Source organism: Anopheles nili, chromosome 2 (genome assembly GCF_943737925.1).
Source record: "Anopheles nili chromosome 2, idAnoNiliSN_F5_01, whole genome shotgun sequence".
NCBI classification, from domain to species: domain Eukaryota; kingdom Metazoa; phylum Arthropoda; class Insecta; order Diptera; family Culicidae; genus Anopheles; species Anopheles nili.
This window is the reverse complement of record NC_071291.1, coordinates 30,379,268-30,405,959: the sequence shown is the minus strand read 5'-3', so window position 1 is coordinate 30,405,959 and position 26,692 is coordinate 30,379,268. Positions and strand designations below refer to the sequence as shown.

At 48.4% G+C, this 26,692-nt stretch overlaps 1 protein-coding gene across 1 annotated transcript in view; it reads right to left on the bottom strand.

The window, feature by feature from the left end:
* Window positions 1–6,739: 6,739 nt before the first annotated feature.
* The window catches only part of LOC128721396 (neuroligin-3), a 40,365-nt gene continuing 20,412 nt past the window's right edge, over window positions 6,740–26,692 (bottom strand). The window contains exons 2-8 of the mRNA XM_053815148.1: window positions 16,320–16,537; window positions 15,974–16,123; window positions 14,294–15,356; window positions 13,841–13,959; window positions 13,497–13,757; window positions 11,718–12,623; window positions 6,740–7,053 (exon numbers count right to left, since the gene is read on the bottom strand). Of these exons, the coding sequence (XP_053671123.1) occupies window positions 6,740–7,053; window positions 11,718–12,623; window positions 13,497–13,757; window positions 13,841–13,959; window positions 14,294–15,356; window positions 15,974–16,123; window positions 16,320–16,537 (3,031 nt within the window). The remainder of the gene's footprint in view (window positions 7,054–11,717; window positions 12,624–13,496; window positions 13,758–13,840; window positions 13,960–14,293; window positions 15,357–15,973; window positions 16,124–16,319; window positions 16,538–26,692) is intronic.

Here is a 26,692-nt window from a genome sequence, read left to right as displayed (position 1 = left end):
TTATTCAGCGCTTCGAGGTTCGGTTTGGGTGCTTGAAAGCCCTTCCGCATCCGTTGCAGGGTCGTTCTGTTCTAGAATGACCCCTTACTCAATGGCAACTCAATGACCATTCAGGCTACCAAAGGGTTTGATGCGAGGGCGATCAAGCACAATACTTTTAACACAGACTCGGTACGAGCGTGAATTTGGCTGTTTGTTTTACTTTTCTTTCAGCTTTTTCGAGAACCCGTTCGAGAACCCACCAGCCAAGAAAATGTGCATACATAATTGATCAAGCCAAGAGTGTGCCTTTTTTATGCAACGAGTTCACAAGGAAGCGGTGATGTAATTGCTACTAATTTGCGGTAGATACATAATTCGTACAATAACGAACAGGCATAAACAGAGTTGCTATTTCACCAAAAGAGGAACAGTTTATTTGATTTAAATATTTCGGTTGCACTAAAACACGCTCTGAAACACGCTCGATTTGAATATCTATTATTCAAGCCAACGAGCGAAAATAATGAAACTCTCTCAAAATGTAACGTAACAATGTAGAAATTTGTCCTTCCATTCGTCACGCTCAAAAACACCGGTGAGGTTATGAGCATAGCTCACTTGAGTGTACTATTCATGAGCTATCTCGCCACCCCATTCTCCCACAGCGAACGCAAATTCACCCCGAGCGAAGGGACGAAGAGAAAACTGCTTCACTAACATCAAAACACACCACATCCTTTGCCATTCATATTGTAGAGAAATATTTTCCGGTTCATTTTTGCCCTACCACCAGGCGGAAATCCGCCTTTTCGTCATCCGCTCGACCTGCGGGCGGCCACCACGCAAGCTGCCCTTAATGTGTTGTGTCCCTTTTGTTTGTTGCTAATTATTCGTGCGGCGGATGAGCAGCAACCCGACGTGTGCATACCTACTTCCTGCGGGCATTCCGGGACTCGGGCCAGCGACCGACCGTGAGCACAGAACGGAACAAGCTAGAGCTTCCCGTTCGCACTCTTCCCTCGGCAGCCATCGAAGATGGGGCGGAAAGTACGAGACACACACACACACAAACACACAGAAAAAGAATGCGCACAAAGTTGAGTAACACTCCGTGAGGCAAATATTAAAGCAGGCTGCCCGCTGGTGTGGACAGTCGCAACTAGAATGCCGCTCAAACGATGTGTTTTTTTTCAGGTTCCACTGTTCCGAGAAGGAAAATGCCACAAAGGACGCTGCACGCCGGAAGGCACGAGATGAAAAAAAAAATGGCAGCGGGGAAGACTAATGGAGGATTTGCCGGGAATATATCAAGCATGCGAATGTTCTCTTTTCTTTGCTATGTTTTCCAGTCCTCTACGCTAAAAAAAGGCAATCCTTCGGCCAGTACTGCTACTATCCTTGCAGTGAGTAACGAAAGCTGCCGCCCGAGACGCGAACTTCGCCCACATGCTTCGGTTCCTTCTCCGGCCGTTCGATTCGTTACGCTCCTGCTCCGTCACGCCACCGGAACTCATTATTTTGCATCGTAGCGGAGCCTTGGGGTGGGTTTTCGGACGCCCGACGGTAGTAGATAGCGAACGAAGATCATACACCAAGCCGGGGCGTTTGGGTTCATGATAATTTAAGCTCGTTCGTTCGGTCTCTCGCCCGTGCCGTTTTTTCCCCCCGTAGGGTTCCGCCTGGATTAGGCGCTGGACTTTGGAGCCCGAAAAGGAAGCAAAACGAAGCACAAAAAAAATCTTTCGATGGAAACCACCATCCCGTGGACTGGGAAACGGAACGGAATGCTTAAGAAACAGCGATCTACGGGATAACGGTGGGTCTCTCGCGGAAGCCCATCCATCGAGAGCGGAGCGACCATTTTTTTGCTTCTTTTTTTGTTTCATTTCCTTTCGCTTGCCATCTACCGATGCTGGCACACGGCTCGTAGTACATGATTTTATCATATCACTCTCGCTGGGTTGGGAGAAACCGGAATGTTTTATTCATGGATTACTGGTGCAATGAAATTGCAGAGAGATAGTGAAAATAAAAAAAAAAACAGTCATGCAAAACCCTCGTTGTCGCTTCTGTCCTGTTCTCGAGTCGCCTCAGTGCGTTTTCCCAGCAACCAGCAGCGTTTGTGCTTTTCATTTTCTTCTGCTCGCGCGCCTTCCGTTATGCAAATCCAAGCGAGCGTGACCGGCGAAGTAGCGCTGGTGGCGTGCAACACACCCACACTAGGCAACCCGGTACACCGCTTCCGGTCAACGGTCGTCCCGACTCGTACGGCAGATTATCTGGTGGTATTAAAATGTGTGCAATGTGAAACACGTACGGGTTCCGCTTCGGTGCTTCCACTCCGGTGGATGATTATGTGAGATGCTGCAGAGGCAAAGATGGCTCATAATTGCCAGTTCGCCTCTCGCGATGGTATCGAGATGACCGAAGGGACTCGGATGACTTCCGGGTGAAGATGAACTGACTTGTTTTTACAGGAAATTTCCATCGTTAACGGTGCAATTTGGAGGTGGTTTTCCAGCGCTGGGCCGCACCAGAAGCTATACTAACGCCGGCGTGACCGGCTTGATCGCTTTGGGGTTTGTGATCGAGAACGTCCGCGACCACGTGATCGTGATCGGCCGGAACGGGCTCGGCTACGCGTACGCCGACGTGATTGGCTTCGAGCGGATTGAGAACGGTTTTCTCCTTTCCGGGATCGGCTTCGACCACGCCGTTGACGCATTGGAGATCGCGGAGATGGTGGCTGCTCATCTGTCGATTTTGCCATAGCGGCACGGCGACCACGTGATGTCAATCGACGACGAGAACTGCTTCTACCTCGCGTGGCGCCGTGAGGTTCGGCTGGTGCCGGAGAAGCTTTGCGGCGCGATGTTTTAGATGGCATCACATGGCTTGAGTGCGCATCGACGGGCTCACCGAAGTCTTCTAAAAATGTGTTCTGGAATGGTAGCTGAGGCTGCATGAGACAGAGACCATCCATCATTCGGAAAAGTTAGCATTGGTGTAATGAATACGTGCCAGATTCACCAGTACTTACGTCCATATCTTCCACTGTCCCTTCCATTGGTAGGTTCGAGAATGCAATAGCTTTCAAAGATTAAAACTCAAAAAAAAAAATCACCAGTAAAAAGTTTCTCAACAAAATTCCTTGTCCCAGACAGGACGTGGTATAATAAGACCCTAAGAAATACTACCGTTATACTCGAGCTCAAACGTTATAATGAAGACAGGTTGCGCGGTCAGATGACGCAAATGTGCACTATGATTTCAAGAGTGTTGCTTGATGATTAACAGTTGACGCACCTGAAGCAGGGTCCTTGCTAAGTAGGCCATGTATCTTCGTAATTTTTTTTTCAATGGAATCGTTTCATTGCCAAACAATTTATCTAATAACGTTTCCAAGCAATTTATCTAAAAACGTTTATCTAATCGTTTAGCAACCAATTAATCTAATAACGTTTCCAAGCAATTAATCCCGGAACAAACAAGTTTTATGATGTTTTCTTGTGTTTTATATAAAAAATGTAGTTTTTTTATTGGACCCTATAAATTACCTATGAATAATAGAGATCCTTAAATAGTGAAACTATTGAAGCGTTAGAGCGGTAAGATTACTAGAGGAATTAAAAACGAATATAAAATGTACATATGTCTAATAAATAATGTAATTAATATATTTGATGATATTTTTTAACTTAAGTAAAAGAGAAACACGTAAATAAACTCAATCGCTTGTTAAATAGTTTATTCGAACTCCGTCCACCCTTCACCGCCGGTATTCATAGGTAATTACATTATATCTTACAAACCCCACGAACCGCTGTTGTGATTATATTATTTTTCTAGTGACCGTAAATGGAGTAAAACTCTATGGTTTTTGCCGGCGTACCGAACCATGCTGAAATCGATTCCATACGCAAAACACTTCTATCCTCTCTTTTAACCTATTCTCCACCTGATTGGCGTATTTTCGTATGCGTATCCTTAAAAGTCTTATATTCCCATGTTCGAACGAGGGGGAGGCATTTACTATGCCTGTGCAATGTGTGAATCTGTGGGTGTGTGTATGTTTGTGTCTGTTTGGGATCTGCCGCCATGAGCGTCAGTTGAACATCGTGTAAAGGAAGTGCCGTGCCGTGTTTCAGTGTGGGTGACTTTTCGTTAGTTTTCGAAGTAACATTGAACGTTGTGTGAGTTTCATATTAGCTTGGGTCGGTGCACCGTTCACCCACGATGAAGTTTATGATTTGTACATTTTTTGTGCGCACCTGGAAAATACAAAACGAAAAGCAAACCATTCTCGCGCAAGCATGCCTGTTCAACGATATTCGTGTAGGCGTTCGCTCGCCTTCGTGAGTCGTGTTTTCGACAGATCAGCTTCGATTGGATTTATATCTCTTTGGCCCAAAATCGGACGCTATCGTTACACTCAGGTTATTCCGTTCCACACATGAGTGACCACCGTTCTCGATCCTGCCGATGTTTGCAGAGCCATTGCAGTGTGAAAATGCATCCATTGATGGCCGGTCTGCTCGTAACACGCTGTTTGAGTGATTCGTGCGCTTTGGTACGACTAATTGAAATATTTATCTACGTGTTACAATGTACACAGGTTTTACGCTGCTATGCATACAACATTTAATTTTTTTTCGCCTACCTTTACACTTATTTTTCGCCTGCCAATTGATTGAATATGATTTTTATGTTCAACTCCATTCGCGTTCTCACTTTTTTTTCTGAACAAACCCGATGCAGCAATGTATGATGGAATTCATTTCGTATTTAATTTCATTGCTTGGGAAAAACATTAGACAAAAAAGATTTTATGTTGCCGTACGGCATACACAATGGTAAATGAAGTGTTGGCATGGAGCAGTGAGCTGGATAAACCATTTTAGTGCTGTTTGATTGACCTTTGGCTTGGTATTCATTTCAATTTCCGAGTTCGCCTATCAGATTCAGTAAGGAGTTTTCTGATGTTTTAATTTCCGCAAAAATCATGTCAATTTTTTCACTGTGTTGGTGCTTGGGGTGGAGTATATGGTGTGAAACGGTAATAAGATTACTATTTTCGTTATCACACTGGAATTCCATATTTCGGTTCGTTTAGTTTTTATTGTTTGATTGATGGAATTTGAACGCAGGTTGGAAAAACAAGACGGAAAGCAGCAACGTAACTGGAAAAGTAGGTAGCGTTGTTGATGGAAAAAATGTGGATTATTCAAATGATAGTATTATTCTCATAGACGATTGAATAACACACATCGTGAGTGCTGTTTTTGCTCGGCAACACTTTGCTTTAACAGAATGATATCTGTAATTTGTACAGCTAATTGATCCCAACATTGACCATGTTTTCGATTAGTTTAATCATGTGCAACTAGAAAAATATACTATATCGCAACATTATCTTGATTATATAATCTGGTAATATTGTTCTAATAAAAAAATAACTGTCATTCATCAGGGATGTTAACATAGTTTAAACAAGCTGTCTGTGTACGCTGCAACTTGCTATGTTTAAAATCATTTTCTTGCACTGTTTACGAATCATATATTGAAAATGTAGGAAGCATCAATCAACTTGTATATAGCTTGTAATGGCTATATGAGCAGCTTGAAGGTAGTTTTGATGCACGCAGTAAAGACATTTGCTGTGGAATGTGCTTATTTGAGGAAAAGTTTGCCAATTTAGCAGGATAAATAAAGTTGAAGTGACGTGCACCATGTGGTACGATTTCTTTGAATCTAAACAAAAAACATCACTCACCAACACTCCGGACGATCGAGTGCGATGTGCGACATTACCCAAGTCGCTTCCACTGTTGCACTGAAGCCGGAAGGAATTTTAATTGACTCACAAAACTAAAAGAACTGTAAAAGAAGCACGTACGGGACGGGATGTACTCGTAGTGAAGTTTTCTATTTGCTTTGGAAGTGTGTGGGTCGATAAGCAGTTTCTAAAGAGTAGTGGGGGAGGAGCACCCATTTAGCGGAACGCGGAGAGGCGAAGTGTGGTTCAACCGAGAAATTTCTAAGTAAGTTGAAGAAGCGAAGAGCAACTAAACACCGACTAGGTGGTAACACCGGTTTCCTAACGATACTCGTTAGCTGAAACTGTTTGCAGTGATTTGTTTTGCAGCCAATGATGAGTAGACACAGGTATTGCAGCAAAGAAACTGTGGCCACGTGAATGACCAGGCGTCTCCATTTTCGTGCCGAACGGCGTTTGTCAACAAAAACGCGGTGCCCAAAATGTAATGTAAGCTTCACTATTGATACTGTGATGGTTGTGCATAGTCGATTTTAGTGGCTGGTTGTGCAGCGTCACACATACAGTGATGAGGAAGCGAAAGAATTGAAACAGGTAAATGGTGAGCACGTGAGTGACCAGGCGTCTCCATTTGAGTACTGGAAAACGCACATTGAAATAAATCGATGTTCAACATGAACAGACTAGCTCGCATTCGATACTGCAATGGTTGTGAGTGGAGAGTTCCATCAATCTAGTCACCGTAGCCAGTGCAGTAGTGATGGAATATGAAACGGGTGCCCTAGCAACGATACGTAAACTCGTAGGCAAAAATCAAGAAAACCACACCCTATTTGTATCGTTGCGTTAGCAAACATGCCGTACAAGGGTTTACTTTCCTCCTCGGATTTTTGGAACCTGCCATTCGTCTGCGTCGTGGCCAGCTGGCCATCGCACATCGGGACCGGCCTCTTAGACCAGATCGCCGCAATCGCTGTGCAATCAGACCCGCATCTCACTCATCGCGGCGTGAGGGAGCTGCGGGGGGCAGACGTTGTTCTTGAGATTTTGGGATTTTAATTGTGCTAAACTATCATGCTGCTGCTGCTGCTGTTGCTGTTGCTGCTGCGGTCCATGCTGGCCGTGATGCGAATGATGATGGGAGTGGCCGGTGGAGCCCATTTGCTGCTGTTGCTGCTGCTGTTGGGAGACGAGCAGGGGACGGTTTTCCGGCGAGTTGCCGGGGCAGGATTGGGGCGCCCGCATGTGGATACCGATGGCGGTTCCATTTGGTGGTAATTTAATTTGTTGCACATCTAGAAAAGCAATCGAATAATGGGAAGGGAAATGTAAATTTTTAGCTCCCACCCAAACCGGTTCTCTGGATCCCGTCACGCGTCTGTGTGCGTGTGTGTGTTTGCGTATTTGTTGATGTGTGCTTGTGCGTATCCTGCCCGTGGAAGGCTGGTGCCAGAGGTGTGGGACGGAATCAAATAGGATTAGTTTCGTGTTGGCGAGCGAACCGCTTTTCCGGTTGTTTGCGCTGAGAATTAAGCCTGGCTGCAGGCGTGAAGCATCACGTGGTTCAGCGAACTAGTGTGGGTAGCTCCATCATCTCCCTCATGGGCGCAGGGTGTAAGCAGGGTGATTCGAAATTAACCCTCATTCTCCTCGCAACGCCTCTTATCTCATCACCATGGTCGGTGCTCGGGCCCGTTTTGACCAATTTACAAATCGTGTTTTATTGTGTGTACACATCCGAACTAATCTCGATGATGTAAATTGGCTTAGGTCAGCTGTAGAGAAAAAAAATGCGGAACCTAAGCCTGGTGGCAATTTTGTTGAACCGTCGGGCTGCGACCGCACCCGGCAGGCCAGCTCACCGGGAGGTCCTAATAATCTTTAATTGGTAATTATCAAATTCGATTACCACGCGTTGGGATGCGAACCGACCGCCGGCCCGGGGGCACAATTATTTGCCAATGGCTCGGAATGTTATGGGGTTGAACTGCTACACTAATTGGGCCCTTGAGCGACCTGCGCTTATCAATAAATCAATCAAAATAATGAACTATCTGTGCTGGTGGCCAGGCTGAGTAGAAACACGGGTGCTCGCGCATTCCATCCATTCGCCGCCGTGACGCAACCTCCGGACGGGAAATAATATCGATTTAAATGAATCAATTAATGGATGCAACCGCTTTTTCCGCGACGTGATGGAGATCTCTGGTAGCGCGTGGTGCCACGATCTCGCGATAAAGTAATTAATTGTTTGATCAGTTTGTGTGCGTTTCAACTCACCCGCGCGCTGTGGTGCGCTGGCGTATCTCGTTCAGTTTAATGTACGTGTAATTGAGTTTGCGTTGTGCTTTATAACATCATTGCCGGTTATCGGTAAATAACGTTTCGTTGTTTGGGGCGGCGAAAAAAAATTGGCGAGTAACGGGCGCCATTGAATACGCATAAATGTACGCACATGCTGGGAACAGCCGCACTCAATTAATAACCCATGGAGCTTACGGAACTTGTAACGATTCTAATCGTTTTTTTTGTGTAGCTGTTGCATGGCGTTTTGATTTAATATTGAAAATTCGTCGAAACTGCTCAAAATGTCAAATCCAGCATGCCTCGTGTGTCGCTTCTATTTTGAGCGTTCATTCGATCCACCCACGTAATCTCGGGCCGGGAAAGAAAGCAAAAAAAAAAGCCCCCAACAGCCTACGATTTGTAAGGGTGGCTCACACACTTCTAGGGCTTGAGCCTTACTCTCGAAAACACCACCATGTGTCCTTTATTTCCATTTTCCACGCAAAACGTTCACCACACATTGGGAATGCGTTTTTTTGTTGTCCCTTTTTTCATCCCCCTCCCCCATTGCGAGGGGCATACTAATCGCTCGAGAGTTGAGATTTTATCTCACTTAAAGTAGTTAAAACAAACCCCGGCCAAAATACCCAGCCAGCCCAGGGCCACGTGTGTGTGAGTGCGGCCCGGGATTGTAACTCACCGTAGAGAGCAAAACGACATTTGTCGTGACCGTGCCGCTCTATCCCGCACCCTTCAACATACCCCGAGGACCATGGTTCGGGTTTAATCCGACCGAAAGGTGCCGCTTCCACCAAGCCCAGCGCGTCCCCATCCCCATTCGCGGATTGTGGTGTTTTTATTTATTCTACCTTTTTCGCTCTGTTTTCGTTCGCCTCGTTGCGGAAAAGGAAATTATGTGTGCTTAAAATTGTACCGAACCCTAGCCAGCAAGTGGTTGGTACAGCTGTACGCCCTGGTGCGCCCTCGTACTGGGGCAAATCACCTCGCTTCTTCCCACTTTCAACGTCGCTTTACCCGATTGTCGTGCGAGCGATTTATTTTTGTTTTAAAGCCCCACCCATCGTGGGCGCCGCACTCAGGCGGTAAAGGGGCTGGCGAGGAGCCCGCGCAGGAGCCACTTCTAAAAATTGTGCTGTCATGTCGGTCGGGTGCGCTTCGGAAAACACACGTGAACAGCTCAGGGCGCAAAGGGAGGATGTATTTAATTTGCCTTTTGCGCGAGTTTCAGTGCGCTTCCGGCGTCGACGAGAAGCCATTCGCTAATCACTTTATCTTTCGTGGTTACCGGAACAGCCGCCGGAAGCGGAAGCGGCATCGTTTAAGGATTTCCTGCACCCGCTCGTCCTCGTCCGCAGTGCCCGCATTGGCACTGGGGTTTCGGTCGCTTATGTGCTCATCGCCAACCGTGCCGGTTGTAGTTGGCGTAGTTGTTTGAGCAGCGAACGTACGGGCGTAAACGCAAGCGGGCGTGAAAATGTGTGACTGTGCGTTGGAATGTGTGTTTCGTACCCCGGTACCATGTGGCACTGTGGCACTGTTAAGAGGGCGGGACGACGTACGTCAGGCGAAAAGTATATTATTGCGAATAATTGATACAAAATAATCGTCTTAGTGAATGGCGTTCCAACGGGGGAGGGCTCCAACGCAAATGGTTACCGTTTCGAGGCGTTTCGAGGAACTATGCCACGTCCTGGCGTGATGGTTCGGGAAATGGCGCCCCCACTTTTCCATACGTGTTGAGTGGCGACCAGGGAAGCGTGCCGGTGTCGTGGAGTTTAATTTGATTCACAGTCGGTAGATTGTTTAACACACAAGTAGCACAAAAAGCCACCATTGCGCTGGCATACCGATGTGTAATGCTTTTATGACAACCCACGCGGGGGCGCTCGTTGAAAAGATATCCTGGCTGCTGGACGGGTAGGAAAAAGCCACCGAATGGGAGGGATGGGGTGTTAATAGTTCGACAGAATGGTGGGCGGGAAAACGCGCGGGAAATAAATTACAACAAGCTTGAAAGCGGTCACCCATTGTTGACGGTGTTAAACACAGCTCGCCCGTGTCGTTGTCAGCGTCGGTCGGATTATGTGAAGTTGGTGGGATTTATTAACCAGACAAACGGGCATGATGGACGTGTTTAATTTCGTTTCATCGTGAAAATGTGGTAAAATTAACGGATCCAAAAAGTTCAGACAAATTCAGTGCTTACGATAATTGAAAAATTGCCATTTTATACATTATAATTGCTTTCTCAAATAAATAACAATTATAATTGCTCGTTGTTTTACGGTGAATTAAAAACAAATTTAAAAATCGAACAGAGTGTCGCATGGATTGTTTTAATAACGTACCATGCTTGGGTAGCAGCTTTAAGTTTGCTTTAATAGCATTATCATTTTTCGTACAGTTTCGCCTGACATTACACACATGAACGCGTGCATAAGGTATCTAAATAGCCTACTTAGGCCAAAACCGTTACGAAACCCTGGTAAAGCCAACGTCACGAAAGCGCGCAGCTTAATCGATGTAATAAAGAATGAAAAAGCACGCCGTGCGAGAATTAAAGAAAGACAAGTGAAACCAACACCTCGTACGAGCGCGTGCGTGTGTGAGTATGTTTTTTTTCTCTCTGTCATCAAACACATAATGGAGGAAGATTCCCATCTTTTTTTATGCTTTCGGACGAACGCAACGCCCCAACGGCACCGACTGGCGGTTGTATTAGATTGAAACGTCTTTTCATCGTGTTTATTTACTGATATATTCGCCCGTAGGTACAGCTTTCGCGTTAGCACCGTAGCACGTACGCCCCGTAACACACATGTATATATATATTTATATTTTTTTTGTTCATCCTGCGACACATTCGGTTTCACCAGCACCGCTTTCAAAACCGCCACTATCGCACATCCGGTTCCGACAGCCACTCGGCACATCGTCGAGCGCAAAACGCCTCGGCAAACGGCCATCGTAACGAGCTCCAAATAACAATCGAATACACGTGTTACGTTGGTGCTAATGGGGATGACGGGGGGAGGGAACCCAGCAAAGGAGCGAAAGAGGAGGGATTTACACGGCGAGTGGCTGCTCGCACACAAACGATGCCATGCGGTGGTCCTTTTTCCCATGGTTGCGCACCGAATGGACCCACCCGCTGCTCTAACAATCAATCAGATAACAGATAATGAGGAAAAGTAACGAATGGAACAATACGCCTTCGTGGCAGCCAAAGGGAAAGGGGGGGAGGCTGCACTGGCAAAAGGATGGCGCGGGGAGAACCATTTAGCTCCCAGGGCTCAACCGAAGGGCGAGCTAAGGGCCTCCCACCAATCAGGCCAGCTGTTTTTCCAGCCCCTAATAGGGTCCTCGCGCAGGTCAAGTTCCGGTCAATCCCTCACGACGCAGTCACACCGAAGACCGACATTCCATCCATCGGCAGGACAATGGCGCGAGCGTCCCGTTAAGGACTCACCGGGAAGCGTGAGGGCTGGATCGTACTCGGCGGTTTGGCGTGAACCAAAGCGCGTGCATCCCGGAAAATCGGGCGTTGGTGGTCGTGGTCGTGTGAGAGGATCGTCTGGCGTGTGGTTTTAGTGGTGGCAGTGGTGGTCCACGTTTCAGATCGGTGTCGTCATGAAGTCTAGTCTCATTTTACCTGCATTGCCGCCATTGGTGCCACCGATGTTTCGGGGTAGCGTCATGCACTCGTTCCGGTTGTAGCTCATCGGGATGTGCACCTGCTGTTGCTGTTGCTGTTGTTGCTGTTGCTGTTGTTGTGAGCTGGGCTTGGGTAGGGTCATCATTCCGCTCACGAAGGTGCCCCCGCCCACCCCAACACCCCCACCCGGCCCGAGGAAGGTGGAGTTTTTGATCGGGATGGCGATGTGTTCCGTCCGGGAAGGATGTTTCGTCGTACCGTAGGAGGTGTTGTTCGCCTGCAGCGGTATCTTCGCCACGTTTGGAGCTGGCACGTTACAGCTAGCACCATCAGGTCCCCCGCCTCCACCACCACCACCACCACCACCACCGCCACCACCCACACCACCTCCAACACCACCACCACCGGCACCGCCGTTGCCACCGGGTGAGCCACTCTTCATGACGCTGATCTGCATCGCGTTCGCGCAGATGTGCGGTGATTTGACGTCGCCGGCCAGGATGAGGGCGCCAGTGTCGTGATTCTCGACGTCCACGATCACGTTCGCTGACTGCGAGTGGCCGAGATGGTAGTGGGCGTGTTTGATCGGATCGAACGGGCCCTGCTGGTGGAGACCACCGCCTCGCTGTTGGTACTGCTTCTGGAGGCTTTTCACCTCGAGCCGGGTTTTGTCGCGCTGGTAGTACACCCCGGCGAAGATGAGCACGTTCAGGATGAGCAGGCTGCAGCCGATCGCGATCGTGACGCTGAGTGCGGTCGAGTAGGCGGCGTATCCGGCCGCTTCCAGACCGGCCAGTGTGTCCGTCGTCGCGTTTAGGATGGTGGCCGTCGGTACTAGCGCGCTGTAGTTGCCGACTGGCATGCACGTTGTGAGTAGGACCGGTTCGGCTGTTGTCATGACGGCTGGGGTGAGAATGGAAAGCAGCGTAAAGGTGAGAAAATTAAAGGAAGAAACCATCACGCGTGCTGCTGGAGGATGAGTGTTCAAAATGGATCCACTCTACTGCACTGTAGTCAAGGAGGTGTACGGTTTATGATAGTAAATTTAGCTTCTAATACGGCAGGAACGATGCAATTCTGCTCGCTTTGAGACAATTCACTATCGTTTATTTGCAAGGAAGAGTGTTAAAGACATCTAACTTGTTTAAACACATCAAAAACCAATGTGATCATCATGTTACAAAGGTAATTTTCCTTGCCATAAAGCTTCTGATCTGATTCTGTTTCTGATCTCAGAGTCTCAAATGCAATCGGGCATTATACATGGAAAATGGTTCACAAGCGTGTGTTTGCAAGCAGTGACATAAATAAATCACAATTTCACAGCTACCACAGCACACCAAAATGGTGTAATTCGTCAACGTGTCCAAAGAGGGCTGCTAAATTAATTACGAAAATAACTCGAGCAACCGATGCGCGTCGTCAAAAGGACTCCCACAAAACATATGCGCTTGTTAGTGGCTCAATATGGTGCCCACATATGAAGAGGTATGTTCGACTTAATGTGATTTTGCACCCAACACGCTAGTTCAGTTATACGCTTCACTAAAACCGAGCCAGCGTTATGCCGCACCACGAGAGAAACCAGCCCGAATACATTGTTAATTGTCGAGCGGATGTGGTCCCACTCTGAGCCAACGTTGCCATCCACGTTGCCATCGACGCTGCATCACTCCGTAGGTGCATGGCAAACAGTGGTCCCCGGTGAATGGTGCTACATTTTAGTCAAGGCCCGTGTCTTCTCGACTACGGCTCGCAGGTACCATGGACACTTACCGTTTGCATGCAGCGCATGGCCCAGCTCGCCTCCGGTCAACATTCCACGGCGCTTCAGATTGTCCTCCAGGTAGTTGAGCCGGCCGGCGAACGAGTCCGGTTTGACGAGCCCCTCGTACAGGTCCATGTCGTCGTGGTTTTTGAAGAGATTGTGCCTCGCTATCACGTCCTCCATGCCGGCTTTGTGCAGCTCCGGTATCAGCCGCAACCAGATGGAGAGCTGATGCGCCCGGAAGTGGTTCTTCATCCGCGGTTTCATGCCTTCGGTGGCAGGGAAACGAGAAAGAGAGAGTTAAGCGTTAGCGTTTTGTGACAAGCACCTGGATGGGGGTTGCTGGTATTACCGATTTCCAAGTACTTCTGGTGAACCGGATCGTACTCCTCCCAGTTGATACTGCGGAACCGGTTCCGTTCGCGCGACGCCGCCAGGATCGAGTCCTGCCGATGGTGTTCGTTCGGGTTCCTATGGGGATGATGGTTTTTTTTTTGTGTGTGTTCATTTTCATTTCCATTTCCATGTGGCCGCACCGAGAACGTGGGGAGAAACATTTAAATGACGTTAATGAAGCTAATTCCGTGCGGCGCTTTGCTGTGAAATGAACCAATTAATGTCATTTTCCTCGGTTCGGGTGTAGAGGCGTGTGTTACGGACGAGAAGCCCGATAATGAGTCCCCTCCGTCACACACGTGGATGAAAGGCGCGTGGCCATGGCACGGGTGACGCCATATCGCAAGATCAAACCCGAACATGGAAAGTTTAATTGGGAAAAAACCTCCCCCCCGAAAGGGTGACTTACCCGGTCCGTGCGAAGTTGGCCCAATACACCATGAGCGCCTCCGAAAGGGCAACCTCGGATTTGGTGTAATTCCGCGGGAAATGATTGAACCCATCGACGAGTGGTGCTCCGAACACGTACGGCAGGTCCTCACCGTGCACGGTACCCATCCGCTGCGGATAATCGCCGTCCTTCGTCTGGTAGTCGAACACGTAGAAGAAACACTTCGGTCCGGATGGTTCCTGACCGGGCAGTGGCGGTGGTGGGGCAAGCATATCCCCCGTATGTACGAGAGGTGCGACGAATTGGGCATCGGAGAGTGCGGACACGGCCGCATCACGCATGTTGATCGGATGTTGCACCGTTCGCTCCCAATCCGTGTACTCGTTCACGACGGTGTAGAAGATCTCGCTCAGGTGGTACGTGTACGCGTTGCGGACGTACGTCCGCAGGATCCTATCACGCCGTTCACCCTCAAAACCACTCTGGATGTCGGCGGCACTAAAGCGCCACAGTGCCTCACCTGTTACGACACCAAACAGCAGGTCGTACCGGCCAGCCGCACCTTGTGAGCGCTTTGAGGTGCCCCGGACTGGCAGCTCGTCGATGTCCTGATTGGAACGACCCGGTCGGATCACGACACCATCCACCGATGGACCGAATGCGCTCAGGAAGCTCGGTGGCTGAATATCTGCCCCAAACAGCTCCTCGAGCGGTACGTCCCGCAGGCAGTCGACAATCTGCTCGTGGTTCTTGATCAGGTCCTCCGGGATCGAGCAGTTCACCTCTTTCGCGAGCTTGAGCGCGTACACGACCGGATCTTCGACCAGGGCCCAGGACGAGTAGGCTGAACCGGATAGCAGGATCGCACGATGGAACAAACCCGGCACCATCGTGGGTGAGGTCATGAGGAAGTTGATGCATGCCGCACCACTCCCGTGACCTGCCAGCGTCACCGTCGCCGGATCACCACCGAACTTGGCGATGTTCTGCTGCACCCAGTGAAGGGCGGCCATCTGATCCATCAGGCCGTAGTTGGCGACTCGAGCGCGCAGCTGTGGACTGGGGTTGGCGTTAAGAAAACCTGCAATCGAATCGAGAACCGGGGGGTGTTGGTGAGAGCTGGCTTGCGGCCATCAAATTGTGCCCTAAGGACACGATTGTGTCTGATACCAGAAGGGCTTTCTTGGCCTCGGCCTGAACGTGTTGGATGGATTTTGGAGGCAAAACTGTGAGTCCAATAAATCACACCCGACCTCGACGGTTCCCAGCAGGGGTGAAACTTTGGAATCGATTAAACTAGCTTTCCTAGGTGACAGAAGCAAATACAAAATAGCACTGTGTGGAGTTGCCTCAATTCTAGGGCCATCCTTAATTCAACCGACGAGTGGCCACCGTTTCGCATGTTGCATTCAGGCTCGGCCGATGGTGCAGCACTCTCGGATTCATAAATCTTTTCCACTGTTCTGGGGGCGAGTGGCACGGAAAGCTAAAGCGAAACTCAAACCCTTCGGCAAACAAATTTATTATCAGACGAGATTGATGAATGGGTCGCCAGCGCCCGTGTTTGGTTGGGTGAGGACATTTTAAGGGCTACAGTAGCGCGTGCTGCGCTGAGGTGAGGAATCGAGCATAAATCTAATCTTTCCGCGTTTCTTAAATACTACTCCGCACGATAAAGCGCGAGTGCTGGAAACTTACCCAATATACCTAACCGATAGTTTAACGTAACTACGACTAAATCACTGTAACTGGCTAGCACGGTGCCATCGTACGGGTTGCCGCTGTTCCACTCGAACGATTCTCCGTGTAAAAATACTATAACAGGCAGTTTCTTGTCACTTTGAGTGGCTGCAAAGTTTGAGTACAGTTTTTGGAAGCAAGTAAAAGAAAGGGAAACACAATGAGAAAGAGAAAGATGGAGAGAATATTCCATTAGTACCGCCACAGGATGCATTAGGAGTGTGTGCGAAAAGTGCGGATAATCCTGGTGTTGTTTTTTTTGTCGCACGAACCTAAATCCACAGCCTCGGCTTGGAACACTTACCGTGAACTGGAGCAAATACATTCAAATATAAACAGTCCTCCGATTGGTTCTGTAAAAAAGGTAGCAAACGCTTCAAGTACTCCAGTCGTCCTTTTGGCATCTTATCTAAAGCTGCTGTTTCGTTATTTACATTCGGCAGTCGCTGGGGACAGACCGGGCTAAACTTATCCGCTATCCGTATGCCGTCCCAGGGCGACGGCGTACGGGTTGGACTAAATCTGGAACAAAAAAAGGCGGAAGAGAATGCGGATGAAACGATCGGTAGGATAAATCGAACGGGGTTTGCTAGCTGGAAACAGGATTATGCGGTGGTCGATCCGGCCAACGTGGTGACCTAGACGGCACGTTCTGTTGCCGCTTCGATCCGGGATAACCGCAATACACTTCGGGCAGGGACACCCAGCTTAGTCCCATAACAGGCGCAGGAACCGCATCAACCGAAGATAGCAGTTTTGATTGGTTTCAAATTTGTTTCCGAACGAGTTCGTTACGAGAATGGCAATGTTTTCTGGAAACTGTCAAAACGACAGACTGAAGCTTCGAGGTGATGGGACCTCGGTCCAGGGATCGGAAATCACGGCAAGCAACTTCTTGTATTTCGTTAGGTGAAGGAAATGGCCATCGTTAGGATGATAGGGGCGCCACAGTGTTGATTAATATCTGTGCAATACTTAATGACTGAAGTTGTTGTGGAGATGAGGTGTTTGTAGAATATATGAGCATAAAATATCATTTTCATCATTGCATGTGATCCTTTCATTAAACATGGTTTTATATTGCACTGTTGAGCTGAGATTTATCTCAAAAATATGTTACATCACAAATGAATGTGTAAAAGTTTTATTGCTAGTTGATGTATAAAGAAAAAGTTTCAAATTCATGGTCCAAAAATTGCTAATTGTTTCATTCTCACATACGCTTTAATTATGGCTACGGGGTTTTTCACATATGCTACTCTAAACTGATATAAAATTGAGGAAAAGAAAAACATGCTCGTTATTGTGTTAAACAACAGCAAAAACGGCCAATTTCAACCAGATTATAGTGGCATTTTTTCTTGACAAGGCTTTTTTATTTGTACCTGATTCTTCTCATACATAAATCACATGAAAGAACTGCAGAAATCATATTAAAAATGGCACCCTTTGATGTTTAGCGTAATGATATTCATTGCACACGGTCTACACGACGCAAAGCGAGCTCATTTTACGCTCCGTTCCCTAGAACACAGCAACTGGAGCGTTATCCTTTAATCAATGCTTCATAAATAATTATACAACGATGAAAAAGGAAAAGCGGAAAAGCACAAATCTGAAATCCACCGTTGTTTAAAATTATCGCACCGATACGCCTGCCCTACGCACGTCCGTGGCACGTCGTTACGGTGGATATGAATCACAATAAAAATGAATTCAACTAGCTGCCATGAATAGAGGCTAATCAATTGCATTTTGTGTCAGGGTTCGTGTGACGGCGCGTCGTTCGGTGCTCCGAGGTGCTTTCAAAGGGCTGCACCACGGACACATTATCGCCGGATGAGTTATTTGGTTTGAAAATATTTCTTTCCTTTTCAATTAGCTCACGCGCACCCGACCCTTTCACTCAGCCTCACGTCTCCCCGAACGCCCCGAGACACAAACCCGTGCCCGGAAGGTTGCAAATGGATGGAATTTAAATTAACATCCGTGTGTAGTGCCAGCGCGAGTTGAGTGGCGATGCGATTGGGATTTATTTTTAGCGGTTGTGTCACAAATACACCGTGTGACACGACGGGTACAGTATGCAAAGAGAAGCAGAAAAGAACACACAAACCGAATAAAACCGATTGATTTATTCGCTGTGGCAGGAGCTCAGCTTTTGTTTTTTTCGTGCGGTGATTTTGAAGCTGACCGAACATAGCAAAAAAAATAATCATTTATCCAGAGTCAAGTCGACAGCGCTAGCCAATCAACCATCTGGTGCATTTTGCTGGTTTGCAGATATGACTGCGGCTGCCCTGATGGAGTGTTATAGAGTTCATGATGCTTGTGCTGGTGCAGGCAAAAACCACAACCCATGCGGGTGTGGGAGATGAAAAACATGACGCGTACTAGTTTTCATTTCGGTCAAAAAATCAGCTTCACTAGATTATAGGAAATGTCGCTTTCAATTTGGAATGGGACAAGAACGATTTTCATACTATGACCACCAAATGCTAACTGCTGTTGGATAATCCTTCGAAAATAAAATTAAATAAACTTGATATTGAAGATGGTTGAGCCAAAAAGCACGCTTATTTGATTTCGCGGATCGCGAAATGGAAATTTTGATACTCAAATCAGCTCGAAGTGTTTTAGTTTGGAACATCGTTGTTTGTAAAAAATAAACGCACGTGTTACATCTTCATGTCACGCGCAAATTTCCGGCAACACCTCATTAATCGTCGTGGCGCGCTAATGAGTATCGATGTCCACCATACCGGGAGCCCTCCGACACAGCGTGACTGTCACGACACTAAAGCGTGACCGGTGTGGCATCATGTCGACCCAACGGTGCGGCGACAGCACGCTGGTAAATAATTATTTTTATACGGTTATTACCATTATGATAATACCCACCGACAAAACACCGACAATCGCATGTCACGCGCGACCAGGCGCCTCCACCACGGCTTGCGGTTTGAGGTTTTTGCGCCACAAATGGCAACTGGCGAAGCTGAAGCCATCGTTAGCGCCGAGGGAATACGATCCGGGATACACCCTGGTCGACCTGGTGCGGGAAGAGGCTGGTCAGCTGATCTCATCATCTGCTGACCCGTGCACAAATCCGGGACGCTGGACCAGTTCGGAGTGGACACCATTTTGTCCACCAACCGGCGTTGGACCATGTCGCTGTCACGCGGTGGCACCACCGGGAACGTGTCGATGCGGCCGGTTTGGTTCGCTTTTATATCCATCATCAAAAACCAATCCCCCGCCGGTGTAATTTTGATGCGCCCGCGGGCCGGAACCGATGGTTTCGGCAAACGAACACGGTGGCCTGGTGACGGCAACGTAAGAAGCACCGATTTGACGTGCGTCGGCACGGCATCAAAGAGGAAATTGGCGAAATTGCTTCCCACACGTTTGGCCAGTTTGTGCACACGAAAGCGGCACCCATTTGAGGGAAAGCCGTGCCTCGAGACACGCCAAACGTTGACGCGTGGAAACCATCGTGCCACACGGCGGTGTCTACGGGATGATTATGATTATGATGCTGCCATTGAGCCATGGGCACCTGCGAATAGGCAGGCCATCGATGGCAGGCGTGGTGACGACGCTTGGGTACAGGTGAGATTTGGCAGGTGTCGTTTTGCTGAAAGCGAAAACATAACGCTCGCTTTTCCACGCGGGTGGGGGGCCGACTAATGGGATGCTCCGTAATGAGGCTTTTCACAGGGTGGTGAAGTGCTGCGATAGGAAAGCAGCACCTACTAGATGATTGTGCCATGCGCGAGTAGCGTATGATTTTCATCGGTTGCCTCCAACCGGCGGGCCCATCGAGAAACGCGTTTTTATTCGATCCCATCATAGATTACCGCAGTTAAGTCCCTTATCGTGTGGCACCTTTTTGGCTGTTGTGTTGTGTTGTGACATTAGCTGCCTTTTTGTGTGTGCGTGTGCGTGTGCGTGCTCTTGGGAAATTGTTTTCAATAAGACTCAACTTTCCAAACATCGATTCAACATGAAATTGAGAACCGATAATTGTTGCGATTTAACGCACGGCCTAAGCACAGCACAATAATAACCCGCACCTGAAGGGCACAATTTGTACAATCCCTTTGATGCCGCCGTTATGTGCAGGCGAGTTATTCCGATGTCTCGCGGCACTGGAATCACGAGATTCACCTGTAACGATCCAACCGGATGGGGTTTCAGCTCAAAAGTGGAGAACAAATACGCGCCCGGTGAAAGCACAACCCGGGGCGGGTTCAAACGGTAACCGGAAATGAACGTGCGGGACGATGTTTCCGCCTTTGCTGTTGGCACGGTTTCCTTTCGCCGGGAAGCTTTCGCGAATGAGCCTTCCTGTACGTTCGCCGTTCGATCCGGGTTCGCTTCCGATCAGCACGATTCCGGTGCGTCCTTTTTCGAGTCAAGTTTCAAAGCGCTGGTTGCTGGTGGCGTCGGAAAACGTATGGCTCTCGGGTACGGTGACGCCCTGCGAGCGATTCCGAAGGGCTGTTTGTCGAAGATGTTACAGCGACACAGGGATTGGTGTTAGCGAAAAAGCAAAAAAAAAAATCAAACAAAACCCTCCCCACCCCACACACACACATACGACCCGAAGCAGAACAAAAGACACCCCTAACCTATGCTCCGTGAGTAAATAAAAATCGAAATTCGTAAATTTCAGAAATGTTACTCAGGGCGGCAAATAAAAATTATGTCTGCAGCTGTGTTTTAAGGGTGCCGCCCTGCGCCGTTCTTCGGTTGGTGTGCGTTGCAGGAAAAAAACAAATGGCCCCGGGAAATGGGGAAAGTTCTCCCATGAAAGCGAAGACACCGAGCGCTTTATGCTGCGCTGTGCTGATGTAAAAAAAAAAGAGCGTGAAGGGAAATCGCCACCTTATATTTTGCACAAGGGGGTATCTCGGTGGAAAAATGCGCCAAATTCTACAGCGTTTCGCCATTTTGTGTGCCCATTTTGCGAGCAGAGCTTTTGCCCCGGTCCCGTCCGTCACAAACGCGGCTTGGTTTGGTGAGGCCGTTTAGCTCCTCCTTCCTAGCTATTTTCCTCGTTTACAGAACTTATGAAATATTCTTCGAGCCCAGCTCTCCTCTTCAGCGTACCCGCGAAAAAAAATGTATAAAAACCCCGCAAATCTCCAGTTTTCCGCCTGGCTGATATTTGGACCGCAACCCGTGAGACGAATTTTCACCGGCTCTGCTGAGGAGTGTTTCTTTTTTTGTTCATTTAAACGTTTTTCTTCCCGCCATTCGGCAGGGCATTTTGCGGCAAGATTATATCCCGCCCTGATTGGAGTTGGTAAATTCTGGATTAAATGCTCGGAGCGCTCAGGCGCACACACAACAAAAAAAACGCCTCTCGAAGGCCTTTCTTTTCCCTTTCCACCGAGGGAACCGAGCTTTGAAGATGGAGCACGGCCACGGAACCGAGAGCTACAAGACGGACACGGGAACGCAAACGGACGAACGGTGCGCTATCTTTTTAAGGCGTGAGATAATCTTTTTGCACAGTTCAAAAAGCCAGCCCCGGAGAGCCACATTTCGCGAGGCCGAATCGTGTTCCGGGGACGAGGTGACCGAAAACACCCACCCTGGGAAGGGTGGATTGCGGCCCAAGTGGTGGCGCTTGTTGGATAAAGTATATCAAAGTCGAACCCAAATTGGAGCAACTTTTTCGTGGAAGCACGCGTTTTACGGTGCCCCGTTTTTGGCGAGTGAGTAACTGGTGCCTTATGTCGGGAGGCGGCCTACATGTGGCCCTCGGGGCGTCGGGTGAAGATACATCTTGCTCGGGAAACATATTGCGAGGACGGTTTATATCGGCCTGCCAGGGTTTTTTTCGTTGTTGTTGTTGCTTCATACCACGCTTCGATATACGATATACAGCGCCATCTGCTCCAAGGCTTCGCTTCGAGGTTCCACCAAGGCTACACGGATCGGATTTGTATGATTTGCTTGCGCAAGTACTTCAGCACGCCCGAAATGGCACCAGGAAAAGGAGGGCACTCTGAGGCACTTTCGTGAGTGTGCTTTCTTCCGTTCGCTTAAATTGTGCATTTTCGATTTTCGTTCAATCTAGCGTAACCCGCTGGCCCGTTCCGTCCTTTCGCAGGGCCGTTTATCGTAATGTGGTAATAATATATGCAAACGAAAGCATACGGACGAGCGGAGGATTGGATAGATGAAAAATTGGGCGCAGAGCCGGTTCGTTGTGAGCTCAGAAAAATGTCAAAATCAAATTTGTAAAAGCGATCGAAAAGGGTAGATTTCGTTCAATTTAGCTTGTTCCAGCAAACCCGTCCAGTAAGCAGCTCATGTGAGACGAAATTTAATCAACTACCAGCCAAAGGGTGCTTGTTAGCATGGTTTTTGTGACGTTTTTTTTCGAAAGCAAAATAAGTTTCCCTCTGTAAGCCTTAATTGTTTCTGTTGCGCGGTTCATGTAACACATAGCACATGCACGAGGAAAATAATTCACCAAGCATTACAAGCACTCTGCAAAGCGGTGTTATGTTTTTGCCACAGCAGCTTTACCATCCAAGCCGTTCCAGCGTGGCGGCCCTTTACAAGCTCAGCTTTCTCGGAGCACTGTGAAGACTCGTGGCAAACAGCGAGCAAACGAACGACCGCGTTTCGCTGGCGGAAAATAGTTTCATATGTCACGGGTGGGTCGCCTTCGTGGGTGTCATCTGCCCCCGGGAGCACTGCCATCGTGGTCGCATTTCACAAAGGGTTATGGGAGCAATATCAGTCACGGAAGAAGTGCAAACCTCCGTCCTCGAAGCATATGCTGCACAGGGTGGGTAATGATGGAAGCCGAGAAGATCACGATCGCCATTTTTATCTCTTTCTCTCTTTCTCTCGCTCGCTCGCCTCACGTATCCCAAAAAACCCCCCGGCACGCCCATTTGTTTCTTCGCTGCCTTTACAAAACGCGTGACAGTGAAGAGCTGTAATTTAATTCATGTGTGTCGTAAAGTGTTGCGAACCGAAGCGCTGGGTGCTGAGCATATGCGAACGGAATGGAATTTGGCTCAGACGAATATGTGCGCGTCACATTCTCCGCCAAATTTTCCGAAGCGTACATTTCCTTCATGACGTGCGAATGGTGAAAATTGAAAAGCCCTCGCGGGCAACACACACCAGCCCACGAACGGCAAGTGTTTCGCTGTCTGAGCTGTGTGTGTTGTGTGTCGGTGGCTGTGTCGTTGCTAAGCTCGTGCGGAATTGATGCAGCTTAAGGGATTGTCGATGCCGAGCAATATTTGATAGTTTACGGTTTGCAGGGGCTGAGCGAAATCATGAAAGCACACCAACGATGCGTAAACGATTCAATTGGATGCCGAAGGCGCACGCCACGTCATGCTGGAGCGTTGCATGTTTGTGGAGTTTGTGGCGAGAATCACTGCGATTCGTGGCAAATGTCGTCTATTTGAAAATGATTTTCCACCTGCTAAGTGGATTACGGGCAGCTTAGAAACCCAGAAGGAGCAACCCTCGAAGAAGATGATTTATTTGGCATTTTTGGCAGCAGTGTTGATGAGGGAAAAGGTACAAAGTGTCTACAAAACGGCACCCCAGGCAACCGATGTTGCTGCTCGCTTCGCTGCCAGTAAGCGTCACGTCAAGCTGTGAGGTGTCGTGTTTTACTCACGCTACCAATATTTCACTCCACCGACGTCGCCACCAAGGTGGGTCGGAGGTGGGAAAATTGATGCCAAAAAACGCCACACGTGTTACTTTTTGTCAGGCATCAGACACCACACGGCGTTCGGCATTTATTGGCTCCTGGCTTCTGCCGGCGACTCATCAACGGGTTGGCAACTTGCTCGCGCGTCGGTTCAGGGCTTTTAGGCTATCTTCAGTAAGTTTCGAGCGCACTATGGCTTGTGTCTCGCTTTCCCTTTGATCGCCAGGCATCGAGCCAAGCGTTGCCGGGGTAATGCAAACAAATGTCGTATGCTTGCCCGACAGCATCATGCTCCGTGACTGGTATGGCTTGGACTGGTATGGCTTACATCATTAGCCGTCACCGGGGCGTCGTGGTTTCGTCCTAGCGACGCGACGCGATCGTGCATCTTTTCCAGCCGAGTGGCACGGATACCGTCGGATGTGAGCTGGCACGTTGACGAAAGCCTAACCCAAGCGCACGGCCTCGGTGGCAGAGAAGTTTATTTCCGTCGGCGTCAATTTGCAAATGATTTTCCACCCAACTGACCCCGGGTTTACGCGGCTGATGAAGAACACTTGCCGTTGTTCATTAACGCGAGCTCCATTTCGAGCAGTCGCTTTTTCCACCGAGCCACCGTGCTTGGTTTCTAGCGCCTGACGTGGTTGGGCTAGAAAACGGCCTGTACTGGCCTCGTTACCGATCGCATTTGGGGAGCGAAAACTTTTCCAACTACCCATAAAGCACGCCACGGTCACATTCGGCGGGAGTTTTTGCCACTTTTTTTCTGGCTTTCCTTGCGCTTTAACCGCGCCTCCAAACGAAGCGCGAGTTTCCCAGCGCCAAGACGTCTGGCCGAGTGAAAATGGAGTCCTGCTTGAGCTTATTTTGAATTGCAAAATCTCGTGATGCATAAATAAAGCAACGTTTCATTAGCCTAAGCTTGGCGCGTTGACCTTGGCCAGCAGGCGCTCGAAAGAAGAAAAAAAAAACGTAAAAAATTGGCGAGAAAAGAAGAAAGCCGATGAAAAACAGGCACGCCAGAAACAAAATACAGCCACGAAAAGCGGCCCCGGACGTAATATCCGAATTCAAATTAGTTCACCAACATTTTCCCGATCGGCTCGGAATGGCAGAATCGAAACGCGGGCGTGCTCGGAGATGGCGAAACAATGAAGGCTGGTCAGCAGTTTGTGGTGGGAAAGCGAAGGCGCAGCTGATGGCGGACGTTTCGCATTGTGTAGGAATGATTAAATTTTCCCATCGATGGCAATCATTTTGGTCGCACCAGTCCGCGGGGGCGTAAAGGCGAAGCGAGGTATTAATGAAATCTGGAAACTGTAAAGTCGTTGGTTTATGAATATGCAGTTAAGGCAGTCAGGCAAAGTCAGGCGGACAACAAACAGCTCCTGTTTACGATGTAGCGCTCAGATTCGAGCTAATCCTTTTGAATTAGGAGTTTTTTTGTTGCCTACAACTGAACGGATTGATGAAAACAATCCAATACAGCATGGGTGAAGGTTCTTTCGTGTAGAGTAGAAGTTCGTCCGTAAACTAATTACAAACTCAAGCTGATCCTTCTTATTTGGAGTTTTTGTATCCGAACATTGTCAAATTTACGGAATCATTTAGATTTAATAATTTTGCTGACTTTTCGAGCGATTTGAACGAAGCATATTTACTGCATGCTTTCCAAGCAACATAAGAGCAGCACCACGAGGGGCTTTTCGAAGCGTTTAACTTAAGGTTTCCTCACGACGTGTGAGTTTTCTACGAAGAAATCCCTTTATTACGCCGCCGAGCGCTTCGTTGTGCACGGCAAATCAGGGGCACAATCTTAAGGACCATCGGGCATGGGTGTTATAAAATTCTAACCATCGCCTTTGGGTCTAGTTTGAATGTGCTTGTTGGCCCGGTGACACTTTACGGTTCAACTGGCACGCCACAAATCATGGACGCAGGCACGTTGATTGCTGCGGGCCGGCTGTGGTTTGGGCAATAATTAATGGACCCAACCGAGCAGCCAGACCGATCGAACTATTCTCGAGAGTGTGTTTAGATTCAAATTCAGTGTGGCGAGTGGCTGCGCAGGGTGGCAATAAAACCTGCCCGATGAACTAGGGCGACAAGATTTACTGCTTTCTTTCTTGTTGCAGCTAACGGTTCGTCGAATGGTCACTTGAAATTGCCACAGGTTGCCCTGGTCGTTGATCACATCAGTGTGTGTGTTTTTTTGTCATTGTTAAACGAGCAGCTTTTGTTTAATATAAAATACTGAATTTGAATACCACTTTGTTTGCGTCGGCTCTAAGCAATATCGTACAATCTGAGGCCAAAAATCTGCCAAATCGATCTGCACTAAAATCATCTAGTTTTCGAACGTCGAATGACAGCTTTCCGACGAGCCTTCATTTCGGATACCCATCAAAGAGCCATCTTCTAAGTGGTTTTCGATTTCCAAGAAGCTAAAGTGTTTTTTTTTCTCTCACAAAATCACCCTGCTCAAAGGAACCTGGTGGGCAGTGCCATTGTTCGGCGTAGATCGATTTAAAATTGCTCTATCGGATTGCGGTTTAATGGTTCGATTGAGGCGATGCCCAGTGGCCACATTTCAGGGTGGTTTTTGGGGCGACCGGCTCCAATCAGAAGGTAAAGAAATAAAATTCCCGTTGAGTGAGTTGCCCGGGTAGCGCCCGATTGTTTCGGGAGGAGAACCGAACCTTCCACTCCGGAATCACCTCGATCCCGGAGAACTCTAACCCTTGACTTCTCAACCGAACCGGTATAATAGCATTATGGAGGAAATTGTTCTTTGGAATCGGGGGCGAATTGGGAACGATTTTTCGCCAGCAAATGATTGCGGTGCCCGTGTGGTTCCGCCTGCGGGATTGATAAATATTTGGCTCGTAGCGCACCAGTGGATGAGTTTATATTTCCTTTTGTGTTTGTTTGCCTGTTTTTCTGAATCGTCATGGTGTGAGGGTTCAACCACGGTT